Source organism: Hyperolius riggenbachi, chromosome 4 (genome assembly GCF_040937935.1).
Source record: "Hyperolius riggenbachi isolate aHypRig1 chromosome 4, aHypRig1.pri, whole genome shotgun sequence".
Taxonomy (NCBI): Eukaryota; Metazoa; Chordata; class Amphibia; order Anura; family Hyperoliidae; genus Hyperolius; species Hyperolius riggenbachi.
The window spans coordinates 201876715-201893564 of record NC_090649.1 but is presented as its reverse complement, the minus strand read 5'-3'; the positions used below and the strand labels follow the sequence as shown (position 1 = coordinate 201893564).

Here is a 16850-nt window from a genome sequence, read left to right as displayed (position 1 = left end):
AATCTCTATCTAGTAATACCTCCCCCTCCTCCTGCCCAGACTGAGCTCCCATGAGCCCTTGCTACTGTCTGAAAGTGCCTTGGCTCTCTGAAACCCTGTGGGCATGGCTTGTTTAGTTTATAGGGAATTAGAGTATTAAAGCAAAAACAAAAAAGGATTGGGCTTGAGGAATGCCCTATAAACAATAGGAAAGGAACACATTTATGCAATGAGTAAAAGCTCATCTCGGATCCACTTTAAAGAGAACCTGTACTGAGTAAAAATATTTAAAATAAACACATTAGGTAACTTCAAATGAACATTACATAGTTACCTTGCCATCAGTTCCTCTCAGAAGCTCACCATTTTCTTCTGACAATCCCTTCCAGTTCTGACAATATTTTGTCAGATCTGAAATATATCAGTTGCTGTCAGTAAAATATCAGTTGCTGTCAGTTATAGCTGAGAGGAAAACTGATGTACCAGGTAATGTCCATTTTTCCCTATGGCTCAAGTAGGCGATGTTACAGTTTAACTGTGTGCTGAACAGAAAGCGGTTATGGGTAATGGCCATTTTCAAAATGGAGGATGAAAAATTCCCTTGATCACAGTGGACAAACAGGAGAAAGACACTGAGTAGACGACTACATGGAAGGTAAGTATGACTTGTGTATGCTTATTTTGACTTAATTTTCAGTTCAGGTTTTCTTTAACCACTTCGCATCCAGACCTTGTTTTCCCCTTATTGACCAGAGCAGTTTTGACACTTTAGCGGTGTCCCTTTTTAATCAGCCATAACTTTATCCTTACTCATGACACCTAAATGATCTAGGTATCGTTTTTTTCAGGACAAACTAGACTTTCATTGGCGGGTATTTTATCCCTCGACCAAAAAAGTTTTATCAATTCCAGTTTAAAAATAAAAAGTACCACAGGAGATAAAAACATGTCACCAGTATTATGTCCCCCAGTATAGATAGCAAAATGTGTCCCAAGTATCAGACCCCCCCATTATAGCCAGATGTTTCCCAATATCAGTCACCCCCAGTATAGCCCGATGTGTCCTCTGTGTTTGGCACCTCCCAGCATAGATAGATAGATGTATCCCCAGGATTGCTGCCCCTCATGTGTCAATATGTGTCCCCAGGAATAGTGGTCCCCCATTATAGCCAGATGCGCCCTCAGGATTAGCGGGTGCACCCTGGATTAGGGCCCCCCACCATTATAGCCAGATCTGTCCCCAGTATAAAATTATATACATAAAATAAAATTGTACCCCCTCTTACTTTATTGTCCCCCCCCCCCCCCCAGCTGCACATTTTACCCCCCACCCAGGGTCCACGCACCCCCATAGGAGCCAGCCAAATGCCCCACCCCCCACCCAGGCAACCCCCTCGGTGGCCAGATCTGTTAAAAAAAAAAAAGGATTAGAAAGCAGCCTGACTCACCTTATCTCGTTCCAGCGATCAGCCTGCAGCCCAAGCCTCCGATCGCCGCTCTGCACGCAGCCCTGTGTTGCCGGTTACCGGGTCCCGGCTTGATGACGTCATCAAGCCGGGACTCGGCTATTCAGCATCACAGGGCTGCGTGCAGAGCGGCGATCGGAGGCTCGGGCTGCAGGCTGATCGCTGGAACAGGGAAAGGTGAGTCAGGCTGCTTTCTAATCCTTTTTTTTTTTTAACAGATCTGGCCACCGAGGGGAGAGATGAAGGATCACCGCTGTTTGCTACAGCGGTGATCGTTCATCCGCGGGGGAGTCACTAATTGGCTACAAGGGAACATTTTCCCTTTCACCAATTAGTATTGCAGCTGTTAGTGCCGGGAGGTGCGCTCTGAAGCGCACCTGTTCCTGCACAACAGGGCTGCAAGCAGGTCAGTATATCTACGTCGCTGTGGCTTGAAGAGAGCCACAGCTGACGTAGATATACTGTATCAAAGGACAAAGTGGTTAAGGGGCTGTGGCTGAAAGTATTAGAGACACAGGATCAGCAGGAGAGTCAGGCAACTGGTATTTTAAAAGGAAAAATCCACATCCTTCTCAGTTTAGGTTCCCTTTTAACTTTTCAACACTATGTCCTTAGACATCAAATTGTCAGGCAAGCATCTCTCCCAAAAAGTCCCATTCTATGACAAATGGCCAGCCAAAACCTGAAATTGTACAGTTCTATAAATTGGCAAGTGTCTGCTATCTAATCCAGCGTTCCACTAATAAGCAAAAAGGGTCCATTTATATCTGACTGAACATTGACTGTGGCAGCTGTGGTTGCGCAGGGCAATCTCAGTTGAGAATCTACCGAGTGTACAGGTGTCCAAGGGATGCTTAAAGAGACTCCGTAACAAAAATTGCATCCTGTTTTTTATCATCCTACAAGTTCCAAACGCTATTCTAATGTGTTCTGGCTTACTGCAGCACTTTGTACTATCACAGTCTCTGTAATAAATCAACTTATCTATCTCTTGTCAGACTTGTCAGCCTGTGTCTGGAAGGCTGCCAAGTTCTTCAGTGTTGTGGTTCTGCTATGAACTCCGCCTTCCAGGCCCCTCTATGCACACTGCCTGTGTGTTATTTAGATTAGAGCAGCTTCTCTCTTCTCTCTTATCTTTTACAAGCTGGATAAATCGTCCTCTGAGCTGGCTGGGCTTTCACATACTGAGGAATTACAGACAAGGGCAAAGCTGTTTGCAGGAAGAAAAGAGCAGCCTAAAACTTCAGTGCATGAGAGCTGCAGGGGGAAAGAAACACACAAATGATCTCTTGAGATTCAAAAGGAAGGCTGTATACAGCCTGCTTGTGTATGGATGTATTTTCTATGTGTGGACATACTGTACATCAACCTACTTCCTGTTTTGGTGGCCATTTTGTTTGTTTATAAACAAACTTTTTAAAACTGTTTAACCACTTTTAATGCGGCGGGGAGCGGCGAAATTGTGACAGAGGGTAATAGGAGATGTCCCCTAACGCACTGGTATGTTTACTTTTGTGTGATTTTAACAATACAGATTCTCTTTAAAGACCCTGCATACCAGATTGTTCAGCAACAGCTTGAGGGTCTGAATATCTCAGGGCTTGTTTCCACATGCGTCCAATGCATGCGGATTCGCACATGTAATGCAAGTGGATGGGCCTGTTTCCACTGTAGCGTTGTTGAGGTGCGTTTTTTTCAGCGGTGAAAAAATGCACAAAAGAGCCGCAGAATTCGCCTGCGAGTGGAATGCATGCGAATCGCCGCTAATGTATTTAATAGGGAATTTGCATGCTGTTTTGGTATGCGAATTCGTATGAAATCAATGTAAAAGCACACCGGCAATGCCATGGTTAAAATTCGCATACATCATCCATGCGAATTCGCACGAAAATTCGCACGCATACGAATTCACAAAACCACCTCAGCATTTGTCTTTGTACAATTTACCATTAAGTACAGTACAGTATATGGTTTAAATGTGCAACTCCACATTCTCCATTTACATTTTATACAGCATCCAAACTTCTTCAGAAAGTGGGTTCTACATGTAATAATCAGTATGTTTCTGGAGTATAGAAGAAACCAGGAGCACCTGGAATACCAGGCAAACACAGAAAGGACATACAGGCTCTGTGTGTGTCCAGGGTGTGATTCAAGCCTACAACTCCAGTATTGTAAGAATGCCAGCTACTATGTCACCCAAAGTAAGCCAGCCTGACTGACTGTGGGGGTTTGTTCCACTGTTGGGCTCTTTTCAGACTTCATGACTCCACATCCCTTTTTGCTGAAACAAAAGTGCTATAATATATAGGTGGGTGTTTTAAAGTAATTAGGAGCACCTACTTACAGTTACAGATTTCGAAGCACTGTATGCCACATAGGACATTGACGTGAATGTCTCTTCCGTATCTTGAGATTTCAGAAGTTCTACTTTGTTGGAACTATAAGAAACAGATTACCCAGTTATAATAAAAAAACTAAAATACTGCATTCACATCAGGATGTAAGCTTAACTAATGTATGTAGACAGGATACTGATAAACGAGAATGATTAAAGAGGCCACTACCTTTAAGTCTCAAATATAGGTGCAGAGAACGGAGTATAAGACTTTGTAGCAATGGAAACAACATACTTCGGAAAGGTAAATGTCCTAAAGCTTGAGGCAACAAGCGGATAAGAAAACCAGGTAATATGGGCAGCATGTTTCAGACCACATATCCGTAAAAGGATACACAAGACCTAATAAAGCACTGCAGCTTTAAAATAAAAAGTGCTACTGTCGATAAAAAACACACATTTTGTTTGGCTATTACTGCTTATCACAAAACTTCGATTATGTTCCGGTCACAATTTATGGTGAAGATATTGGATTCTGAAATAGTGCTACAAAGTGTGTTTTCCACTATGAAATGAGAAAATAATGTACCGTATATACTCGCAAGCAAGCCGACCCGCATGTAAGCCGACCCCCCAACTTTCACCTGAAAAAACAGGGAAAAATGATTGACCCCCATATAAGCCGGGGGTAGGAAATGCTGGCCGCCTTATTCCCCTAGTGTGTCCCAGTATAGTGCCCCAGTATAGCCAGCATAGTGCCCCAGTATAGCCAGCATAGTGCCCCAGTATAGCCAGCATAGTGCCCCAGTATAGCCAGCATAGTGCCCCAGTATAGCCAGCATAGTGCCCCAGTATAGCCAGCATAGTGCCCCAGTATAGCCAGCATAGTGCCCCAGTATAGCCAGCATAGTGCCCCAGTATAGCCAGCATAGTGCCCCAGTATAGCCAGCATAGTGCCCCAGTATAGCCAGCATAGTGCCCCAGTATAGCCAGCATAGTGCCCCAGTATAGCCAGCATAGTGCCCCAGTATAGCCAGCATAGTGCCCCAGTATAGCCAGCATAGTGCCCCAGTATAGCCAGCATAGTGCCCCAGTATAGCCAGCATAGTGCCCCAGTATAGCCAGCATAGTGCCCCAGTATAGCCAGCATAGTGCCCCAGTATAGCCAGCATAGTGCCCCAGTATAGCCAGCATAGTGCCCCAGTATAGCCAGCATAGTGCCCCAGTATAGCTAGCATAGTGCCCCAGTATAGCTAGCATAGTGCCCCAGTACAGCTAGCATAGTGCCCCAGTATAGTCAGTATAGTGCTCAGTATAGCTAGTAAAGTGCCCCAGTTTAGCTAGTATAGTGCTCAGTTTAGCTAGTATAGTGCTCAGTATAGTGCTCAGTATAGCTAGCATAGTGCCCCAGTATAGGTAGGTGGGTGGGTAGGTAGCTAGTGCCCCTCCCCGCTCCCCCCGCGGCCGCCGCTGCTATTACCTTAGGCGGCACCGCTTCCTCTATCCCCGTCCTGCTCCGGTAACTAACTAATTCACAGCGGCGCGCCCCTTGCTGCTGTGATGACGGAGGAAACCATAGAAAGCGGCTTCCTGTAGCGGCGATGCCGTTACTATGGGAACCGCTCTCTATAGTTTCCTCCGTCATCACAGCAGCGGGGGGCGCGCTGCTGTGAAGTAGTTAGTTATCGGAGCAGGACGGGGATAGAGGAAGCAGCGCCGCCTAAGGCAATAGCAGCGGCGGCCGCGGGGGGGGGGGGGGGGGGGGGGGGGGGAGCGGAGAGGGGCACCATCTACCCATGACTCGCAAGCAAGCCGACCCCCCAACTTTTGGGCCATTTTTGGGGGGGTGAAAAATTCGGCTTGCTTGCTAGTATATACGGTACCTTTAATAGTAAAAATCAATCTCATTAGCTCAGGAAACTTATATTCCCATTCACCAATTAGTCCTGCATCAGATAGTGCCAGAAATATGCACAGGAGCAAGCCCAATCCTGCACAGCACTGCTTCTGCTACAAGACGTATATCTACTGACCTGTGGACGAAGTGGTTAAGAATTTATACGTATTCATTTATGCAGTATTGTGTGTTCCAATAGTTAGCTCAGATATTTTGTAAGTATCCAATCATTGGAGTAGGAGGAATGATTGTAATGTGTAATTGAGAGTTTATAACTTCTGTTCCGAACGTTCCTCGTCAGACAATGCTATGATTCAGTGCATGTCTCCTGTACAGTAAATAAACCAATACTTTACTTCCAAGACATCGATTTGTGGTATTTCACAACACACTGCTGCACAGTCATGTTGGCACAGGAAGGGGCCATCTCCAAACTATTTCCACAAAGATTTGAGCATTAAATTATCCAACATATCTTGGTATCCTGGAGCATTTATAGTTACTTTCTCTGGGACTAAAGTCTGGTACACATTCAATATTGAGTGGCCAATTTTACCACCACGTAGTATGAGCAGTGTTCTCCCCAGGACTATTTAGGTGGGCGGTCCGTCCTGGGTGTTTTGAAATCCCGCCCGCCTACCTAGCTAAAGCTGGTGATATAAATTCTGCAGGCAGGAGCATTCCATTAGAAAAAATGGTAATAGAACAATAGTAATAATGAGTGTGTGCTCTGTGTGCAGGTACCAGCACTGGTAAAAAATGTACTTGCAAAAAGGAGGAGAACAAACCAGTATATGCTGCTCAGAAACTGCACTTTAATATTTGATCATTAAAACACACACATAAATTCCATTGAAATATCAGAAATTTCTTGATATGGATAATACTGTAAAATACAATATTAAGTGCTGCATACTATACGGACAGTAGGAAAAAGTCCCTTAAGAAAAGCTTATTTCCCTGGATAGGGATCAACCCCTAGAGAGCTGGTTGCTGGTACACGGGGATTTAGGCGAGGCTATAATGTCAAACAAATGAAAAGACACCAACCCACCCCTAAGGCCAATGAAGCTGGTCTAAATCCTTGGTGATGCCCCAACTGCATCTACGTGAGGGACCCAGGAGGGAATATCCTGGGGATAGAAGCCTCTCACAGAGGGCAGAAAGGACGTGACCAATATGTTCAATGATCAGTCTCTCAGCAACCCACAAAAAGAGGGGAAGAACACCCAGATGATAGAACCTATACTGTTCCTTAAATCAGGGATATTGAGGACACCCTATCCCGACCTGTGAGGAAACCATCATTAAGGTAATTTGGTAAAGGTTATAACCACTCACAGAGGATAAAAGGGTGTGACCAATATGATCAATAATAAGCTATTCATAGAATGCAAAAAAGCCGGTAAACATTGAAACATGTGAGAATGCCGCCTGAAAGAATGTTATTGCCAAAACCACACTAAAGAACAAAGATATTGGATGATCTAAGCAGGTTTCCAAATCAGAGTCTCTGAATCTTAGGTTACAATAGAGAACGCCACATGCTCCTTAGACCTACAAAGAAAGTCCAAGAAAAATAGAGGTCCAATCACAGCATAACTAGTAATATGGCTGAGAATAATTTGAAGGGCCCTTTGCATGAGGCCAGCAATTAAGTGATGTACAGTTCTCAGACCAAAGCGTGCTCCTTCAATTGTAAATCATCTCCAAGTGGAATATATATCGCCACCCACATTGCATAGAGTTCATAGATTTACAATTGAAGGAGCACGCTTTGGTCTGAGAACTGTACATCACTTAATTGCTGGCCTCATGCAAAGGGGCCCTTCAAATTATTCTCAGCCATATTACTAGTTATGCTGTGATTGGACCTCTATTTTTCTTGGACTTTCTTTGTAGGTCTAAGGAGCATGTGGCGTTCTCTATTGTAACCTAAGATTCAGAGACTCTGATTTGGAAACCTGCTTAGATCATCCAATATCTTTGTTCTTTAGTGTGGTTTTGGCAATAACATTCTTTCAGGCGGCATTCTCACATGTTTCAATGTTTACCGGCTTTTTTGCATTCTATGAATAGCTTATTATTGATCATATTGGTCACACCCTTTTATCCTCTGTGAGTGGTTATAACCTTTACCAAATTACCTTAATGATGGTTTCCTCACAGGTCGGGATAGGGTGTCCTCAATATCCCTGATTTAAGGAACAGTATAGGTTCTATCATCTGGGTGTTCTTCCCCTCTTTTTGTGGGTTGCTGAAAGACTGATCATTGAACATATTGGTCACGTCCTTTCTGCCCTCTGTGAGAGGCTTCTATCCCCAGGATATTCCCTCCTGGGTCCCTCACGTAGATGCAGTTGGGGCATCACCAAGGATTTAGACCAGCTTCATTGGCCTTAGGGGTGGGTTGGTGTCTTTTCATTTGTTTGACATTATAGCCTCGCCTAAATCCCCGTGTACCAGCAACCAGCTCTCTAGGGGTTGATCCCTATCCAGGGAAATAAGCTTTTCTTAAGGGACTTTTTCCTACTGTCCGTATAGTATGCAGCACTTAATATTGTATTTTACAGTATTATCCATATCAAGAAATTTCTGATATTTCAATGGAATTTATGTGTGTGTTTTAATGATCAAATATTAAAGTGCAGTTTCTGAGCAGCATATACTGGTTTGTTCTCCTTTTTGCAGGAGCATTCCATTGCCTGCTATAAATCAGCACTCGTCTCTCCTGCAATACCGAAAGCCGCCGCTATACACTGCAGGAGTGCTCCTCTGCCTGTGTGACCTGCTTGAATGTTAAACAGTGATTGGTCGGGCGGGTTGTAAGGGGCAGGGCAGGTTAACTGTCTATACCTGTCACCAGCAGTAACAGAAAGCCACCCTTCTAGTCCACAGTCAACCGCCCCGCTTTGCTGGCTGCCTGTGTCTGTATTACATTTATATGTGTTAACTTGTAGGCTACACAGCTAGCTAGCAGAGGCGGCCGTTCGGGACACATGCGAACAGAGCGCAGGGAGACTAGTCCTGTGTTGACTTCAGGCTGGGGAAGAAGCCTGAAGCTGCACAGACTCTTTCCCCCTTCCCCGAGCGAATCCACAAAGAGTCTTTCCTCTGTCTCAGCAGCCAGCCCCATCCCTTCCAGGCAGCTCCAGATAGGATAGGGCAGAGCACGGCAATGAGTTCTGATGCCCCACCCAGTTTCCCGGCTGCTTCTGTACAACACAAGTTCAGAGCTCTGCACGTGAACGGATAATCATCCTTCCTCTGGTGTGAACGAGACCTCTGCTAATGCACATTTTATCTGATATTGTGCAGAGTCTGGACAATACACAGAGATTTCAAGCTTAGATTAGCTGACTTGCTGGGGATGGAGGCTGCTGCTGAATGCTGTCTGTTTGAGTCCGCTTGCTTGGTTGCCCATAAAGGAGCCCATACACCTAACAATTTTCCCACCTATATACAGCCGATTCGATCACAGTGATCGACTCGACTGTGATAACGCCGCGCACACCGACAGAACGATCGATTTCCGTCCGAAATCGATCGTTCCCGTCGGTCCATGCGGAAGATTTCTCTTGCTCGCCGGCGGATCGGGAGTGCGTCGATAGCAGCGATCGAATGCCCGACGCAATACAGCGAGTATAAATTACCTGTTCCGGACGGCGCGAGTCCCCTGGTCCTCGCTGTCTTATTTCCGCGCTGGGTTCCGGACCGGCTGCAGCTACACAGAACTTCCTGTCCCGGCAGGAAGTTTAAACAGTAGAGCGCCCTCTACTGTTTAAACTTCCCCCGGACAGGAAGTTCAGTATCTGCAGGAACGGTCTGGAGCCCGGAGCGGAGAAGAAGACAGCTGGGATCAGGGGACTCGCGCGGCAACGCCACAGATTGTGATCTGTTTCGGGCTGAAATCGATTCACAATCTGTTTGCAGTAAGGTGGCCATACGATCCCTCTCTGATCAGAGAGGGATCTATCTGTTGGTCAAATATGATGGCAAATCGACCAGTGTATGGCCACCTTAAGATGCAAGTGCCCATACATTACTTGATCTTTATCTGGCAGATTCAATCACAGTGTTTTAATCTGCCAGAGATCAATTGTGAAACATTTGCCTAGGGCAGTAAAAATTACAAATCTGGCCCTGGCTGTACTAGTTGGGCAAAGTCTGAAAAGTTGCCCACTGCTGCTGCAAAGAAAGTAAATATTGAGCACAGATCCAAGGTTGAGGGGATATGTAGGTGTCTTGAAATGAGTGAGCGAGTGAGTGAGTGTTTCTTGCAGAGCTCACATGCATGTTATTTCATATGGATGTTATTTGCAAAATGGGGTCGAGAGGTATTGCAGATAATTTAGTATGAAACAGACCCCTGTTTACTATCTGCAATAACCCTTGATCCTAGCAGTAAATAACCATATGAAACGCAATAATGACCCCCTTTTGTGAAATACAACAAAGACCCCTGTATGAAACGTGAAATTAACCCACATATTACATGCAATAATCACCCCAGTATGAAATGCAACTATAACATCCCTATTCAGTGTTCTCTCCAGGCTCTTTTAGAAGGGTGCTTCACCTAATTTCTTATGCCACCCGGCTGGGGAAAAAAAATTCTGGGGAGAACAATAATGAGGGCCAACAGATTTTGAATACTATGGATTGTATAGGTAAGTTCTCATACTATATGGAAATATTGGGGGGAGGAAAAAAAAAAAAAAAAAAAAACCCTAGAACCCCTCCACCAAAAATTTACAATTGACACAATACAGTGAGGCAAGTACTGTTCTCCTGACATCCACCAAACCCAGAAATCCATCCATTAGATTGCTAGACAGAAGTCTAATCCATCAAAATCACATCCACTGCTCTAAAGTCAATTGCATCCGACAACGTGTGATGTAAGGCTTGGACGCAGCTCCTCGGCAACGGAAACCCCATTCCATAAAGTCCTCTATTCTTGCGCTAATCTGAAGCCCGTAGTTTGGAGGCCTGCAGGTAATGACTGCAGAAAGTTGGCAACCTCTGCACAATTAGCAATAAATATAAAAAAATATTTAGTAGAGAGGATTTATTGCACAGGTGGCATCCCATTATGGTACCATGTGCTCACAGAGCCTGCATCGGTGCTACATCCGTAGCTGCTCACCAATGTTAACCTGGCAGGGGAAATTGTCCTGTCAGGTCGACAGTTCGATCATAATTCCCAGCATGTCCGAAAATTATCGATTTCTAAATCAATTTCTTTCTCAATCTGTAACAGATCAGATATTACTGAAATCAATCAATAGAGCTGTCGATCCGATGGGAAAATTGCTTGGTGTGCCAGCCATGGAGCCCGTCACCCAATGCTATTAAACTCTGGATAAATGTCTGACCATAAAGACCATGTTCTAATCTAGTCAAGAGACAGGATGCTAAAACAAAGCTTACCTACTGTTGTATATATTATTTAGTGCAATATGGCAATTAGTCTCATCATGCAAAGCAAATACCTACCTGCCTCTGTCTTGTAAAGTGACAAAATGTTCATCGTTCCACACTTTATCCAACTGCATAGCCTGGAATTCGTTGTACACCATTGTTGCTGAAGATACCTCATTTTCAGAGCCAGCTTCACGAGTTGAAGAGCACAGATTCCTGTTAATGACACACAGTTAAATAAATAGCGGTTTTAAAGCAGTTTAGCTGATGAGTGGTGGGATGAAAAGTTGTGCCCCATCCGCACTAAGCGGGAGCATGAAAAGATGATCTACTGGCAAAAAGACACACACACACACACACCCCATCATATAACTTTCTGCAACCCCATGAAGCAATGAAGCATAGGAAAAAAAAAAAAACACTTACGTAATGCTTTCCTCAAATTGAAGAAGTTCCACTTTTTTATCCAACATGGGCTTCAGGTCGCTCCAATACAACATATTAGGGGTGTCTGATCCAACAATTTCACCTGCTTCATCTTCCTGTGTATATTCCTGCTGTATGATCACGTTATTACTGGACAGCTGGGATGCAACACGCCCCCTGTGGCTTAAATAGCCAATCAGAAATCCTGAATGACAAAAATGTATGTGTGAGAAATACAGAATAAGGCAGCACTATAAAAAAAAATTAAATAAGAAGCAAGCCAGACATTTGCAATACTTACCAATAAAAAAAAGCAGAACTACTCCCAGGATTTTAAAGCACAAGCTTTTACATTGGTTATGTCCTTCTCTGTGCTTCACCACATGGTCACCAAGGGTTGACTCACCACACTCATCATCATCTGCTAACTTCATTTCAACTTGACTGGCATCTCCATCTACCTGTGGCGTCAGACTGAAGCGGGTATAGGTGAGTGGAACCCTGCCAAACTAGAAGGATGAGTTACATTTTAAAAAGTTCTCTAAACATTAACAAATATTATAAGAAAGGTAAAACATTCAGAACCCTGAAGCAAATGTAATATGTCTTGAATGCCTACACTCACATCAAATTTAATGAAAGTCCTGTTTCCACAAAAAAAAAAAAAAAAAAATATGGCTTCCAATACACAGGTATATGATGGCATCTGCTTTTGAGAACAAAAAACTCCTGCCCAGGAAGCTGACACTACCCTGTCAACCATCCCAGCACCTCATAGCCAACGTGAATGCCCGTATAATAAGATTTACCAGAGCCTCATTTCAGCTGGGTTCCAGTGTGTAGTCCTCTCACCTTGCAGAAAAAGGCCTCTACCTTTTCTATATCTGATATAGAAAAGACAAGGTACATTTTCTACAAGGGGACAGATCTATGCACCGGAACCCAGCTGATACAGGGTTCCAATGAATCTTATTAAACAGACAAGGTATAGGGACGTTCTAACTTTTAAGCATTAGTCTCTGTTCGTATTACTGATCACATCAATATATATTTTTTTTTTTAGATAAATTCTATTAATCTGATTGAATTGGATAGCAGCCATCTTTCATTTAGTGGGCCCAGACAATCGTTTCTGATCGGTCAAAGAAAAATCATCATTAATGGCCACCTTATGTGCAGGTACTCTGCAGGAGATTGAGGGGACTCTTCCTCTATTACACATTTTCACGCATGATCTGAACGAGGTTTATGGGCGATAAGACAACACCTCTGCATGTAGTGTACTCAATGGATTCACAAAAGCCCTGTGGGTAGTGCATATGCATGGCACTACTGAGTAACTCCATTTGTAGTCACCAATCCCAAATTGATCATGTCATATTAATTGATTTCATGGGCAAAGTGTGCATAGATTTGCAGACAAAATTTGTATAAACCTGTAACACAATTGACAGTACAGTAAGAAACTGCGCTACATCGCAAAACGGAACAACTGGATCAATTTCTGAGGTAGCAACAAGCGAAGCTCCAATACTGTGGTTCAGTGATGGGGTCTAAGTAGAACAAGGAACATCCCGCCATGCATTAGCCATTTTTATTTTAAGGCTAGTTACACACCAGGACGTTGAGTTTAGGGGACGTTATAGGGCACATAACGTGCCCCTAACGCCCTATAACGTTCCCCTAACGCAACGCCTGGTGCTCTCTGGTGTGGACGTCGGAGTGAGCCGCGTTGTGCAGCTCACTCTGGCGTCCGTGATGCGTACTCTTGGACGCATGCAGCATCACGTGGTCCCGCCCGGCCAATCGTCGCACAGAGCGGCCGCTCCAGGAAGTAAACACTGCACGTCACTGAGTGCAGTGAATATTAGCCATGTGCCCGGCCACTCTCCCCTCCTCCCCAACATGACTGAGCATGTGCAAACAGTCTAACACGGCTTAGCCGAGTAGAACGCACAGCATACAGCACTTTGCTGCGTTACAGTGTAACGCAACGTGGGCAGTGTGAACAGCCCACTTGTGTTGCATTGCTGTGCGTTGGGGGAGCGTTACAGGCTGCACTACCGTGCGCCTGTAACGTCCCTGTGTGCAAGAAGCCTAAATCATAAAACCATACTGCATTTACCAGAATGTAAAAAGTTGCAGACATATAATATTTTTCCCTTCGTCATGACCAGGGCTGTGTAGTCTTTAGAAAAATTCCTTCAACTCCCGACTCCTGAGTATAGGATTCCACCGACTCACTCCTCTAATTTGCATATTACAATTCTTGTTGATTAAAATATGCAACATGAAAAAGGCATCTCATCATTGCCAACGCTTAGGAATTCTAAAAGCTATATTAAAGGGATACTTCAGTCAAAAAAAAAAAAAAAAAAAAAAAAAAAAAAAAAAATTAATAATAATAATAATAATAATAATAATAATAATAATAATAATAATAATAATAATAATAATAATAATAATAATGAAGATTTTTACTCACCTGGGGCATCCCTCAGCCCCCTGAAGCTGTATGGTGCCCTCGCAGCCTCGCTCCGATCCTTCTGTCACCGCCGACGGCTACTTACGGGTTCGGCGACAGCCACCGACAGGCTGGGAACGCGCGTGATTCTCCGCGTTCCCAGACGCTATATCATCCTCTATGCTGCTATAGAGTATAGGTTATACGCTATAGCAGCATAGAGGGTGATATAGCGGCTGGGAACATGGAGAATCACTCGCGTTCCCAGCCTGTCGGCGGCTGCCGCCGGCGGTGACAGAAGGATCGGAGCGAGGCAGCAAGGGCACCATACAGCTTCAGGGGGCTGAGGGATGCCCCAGGTGAGTAAAAAAATTTTTTTTTTTTTTTTTACTCAAGTATCCCTTTAAGATGGCATCTGTTTTAGGGAACGAAAAGCTCCTGGCCATGAAGCTGGCACTTCACCCGGTCAGCCATCCTGGCCTGTCATTACCAGTGTGAATGCCCCAGTATGTTGCCTGTATAATAAGATTCACCGGACTCCCATATCAGCTGTGTTACATTGTGAAGTCGCCACCTTGCAGAAAAAAAGCCTCTCCCTTCTATATATCTGATACAGAGAACGCCAGGGCCATTTACTGCAAAGGGGCAGATCTATGCACCAGAATCCAGCTGATACAGGGTTCCAGTGAAATTTATTACAACCGAAGTGACATGTGACAGGAAATAGACATGTGTATGTACAGTGCCAAGCACACAAATAACTGTGCGGTGTTCCTTTTTTTGCCTTTCTCTTCCTGATCGAGTTAAAACATCAGGTATGCAAGTGACAGTGAGACTATAGCATAACCCTCACTGATAAGCAATTACAGTCATAAAAATACTTTCCTGTCAGTAAATGGCTTCTGAGAGCAGGAAAGGGATAAAAAGGGTCAATAATTTATAGATTTTACCTCTGGCATACTACATTGAAGGGGTCGTTGAGCAGAGACCATGAACCAGTAAAAACTTAAAAACTAGATTTAAATATAAAATAAAACCATGGGATATCAGAAAAAAAAAGTAATTTTAGGAGAATGAGGATATATACAATAGTTTTTCTCCGTATATTTTCACCTCGGATGTCCTTTAAACAGACAATAGGCTCTATTTACAATACTTCTCACCTAATCGATAAAAATAACCTTTCAGCACATTTACAAACAAAATAATCACTCAAAGTAAGTTGTTCCTGATCAGCTTAATTTCAGTATTACTTTCCTACCTTAGTTATATTTGCGTTCTTTGGAAACATAAAAAGTTCACATAGAAAGAAAGAAAGAAAAAAAAAAAAAAAAAAAAAGAAAAAATAATTTGTATGGTGTGTGGCCACCTTAAAGGACAACTGAAGTGAGAAGAATATGGCGGCTTCAATATTTATTTCCTCTTAGACAATACCAGTTGCCTGGCAGCCCTGCTGATCTATTTGGCTGCAGTAGTGTCTGAATCACAGGCATGAAACAAGCATGCGGCTAATCTGGTCAGATCTGACCGTAATGTCAGAAACATCTGATCTGCTGCAAGCTAGTTCAGGGTCAGTGGGTAAAAGTATTAGAGGCAGAGGATAAGCAGGGCTGCCAGGCAACTGGAATTGCTTAAAAGGCAATAAATATGGCAGGCTTCATATCCCCTCTTGCTACAGTTGTCCTTTAAGAATGGTTGCAGTTTGTATGTTCCCAATTAAAATGAACAGTTGCAATTGGATTGGCCGTTTTATGCCCTGTCCACTTTCCTTAACCTCCATCACCAAGTGCCCATCTGTGCAAATTTTGGGGACTCTGGCATGAATGTGAGAATGGCAGCCTTTTCATGTTTCCCACTGATGTGAATGGGTGAAATCTGATTGCCCATTACGTGGCTCCACCCAGGTATGACGGTCAAGGCGGCATACGTGTACACATCATTCCTGTGAACACATCAGTTATACAGTCACAGTAAGTCTGGTATACATATCTGATTGTGACTACTTTATTGCAGCAACACAAGTAACTGATTGGTTTATTTCATTTTTGTGGACCAAGCACTGCTATTACTGTATATACAAATTATTACTATTATCTGAGAAATAGAATATTTCATCTTTAAAATTAGGCATTTTCCCCCCAACTCCAGGTACCCAAAAACCGTCTGATAATGACCACCTCTGGTAAGAATCTAGTAAGTGTACAAAGGACCTGATGGTCCCAAATGCTTCCGCAAGCAATCAGCCTGGCAGATCTATTTGGCCGATAGCATTCTCCCCATTTAGCACGGCCACCGCATGACATCACTCACACACAGGTGTATCGGCCCTCCTCCTCCCAGCATAGCAACAAAACGCACTGCTAGCCTACAGACTAGTGACGTATCTGTACAGCTTTGCCCAAGGGATCGGGTCCCATTCCCCATTGGGCGACATGCATCTAGCATGTGTATGGACGAGGCTTAAAACTATTTTGCCATTACATCCACAGACATTAATAGAAGGAATCACTTTGCATCATGTAAGGCACAGGCATTAGTGTTTTTTTTTTTTTTTTTTTTTTTTTTTTTACACTGTGAAGAAGTCGAATATATGTGTCAAAAAAATGGCAATAGAGTAATCAGGACTAAAGATTGATACACACATCCAATCATTGACCAATTTTACCTATGTAGTAGTGTAAGAGCTTGCCAGTGCCTCATCTGGGTACCCTAAGCATGCAGGAAATGCAGTCTTATAGACTTTACTTTATATTCTCTCCCCTTTGCTTAAAGAAAAACTAAGCCTACTTACAAAATTTGTAACTGCAGACCGTGCTTTTTCCATCTTGTTTATACCCCTAAAAGAAAGAAAAAATA

The 16850-nt window shown here is 43.7% G+C and overlaps 1 protein-coding gene across 1 annotated transcript in view; it reads right to left on the bottom strand.

Annotated features, from left to right (window-relative positions):
* The window catches only part of TFRC (transferrin receptor), a 79883-nt gene that overhangs the window by 43327 nt on the left and 19706 nt on the right, over nucleotides 1-16850 (bottom strand). Inside the window, exons 2-6 of the mRNA XM_068281235.1 lie at nucleotides 16786-16831; nucleotides 11832-12039; nucleotides 11531-11735; nucleotides 11180-11320; nucleotides 3793-3886 (exon numbers count right to left, since the gene is read on the bottom strand). Coding sequence (XP_068137336.1) covers nucleotides 3793-3886; nucleotides 11180-11320; nucleotides 11531-11735; nucleotides 11832-12039; nucleotides 16786-16818 — 681 coding nt within the window. The 5' untranslated portion in view covers nucleotides 16819-16831. The remainder of the gene's footprint in view (nucleotides 1-3792; nucleotides 3887-11179; nucleotides 11321-11530; nucleotides 11736-11831; nucleotides 12040-16785; nucleotides 16832-16850) is intronic.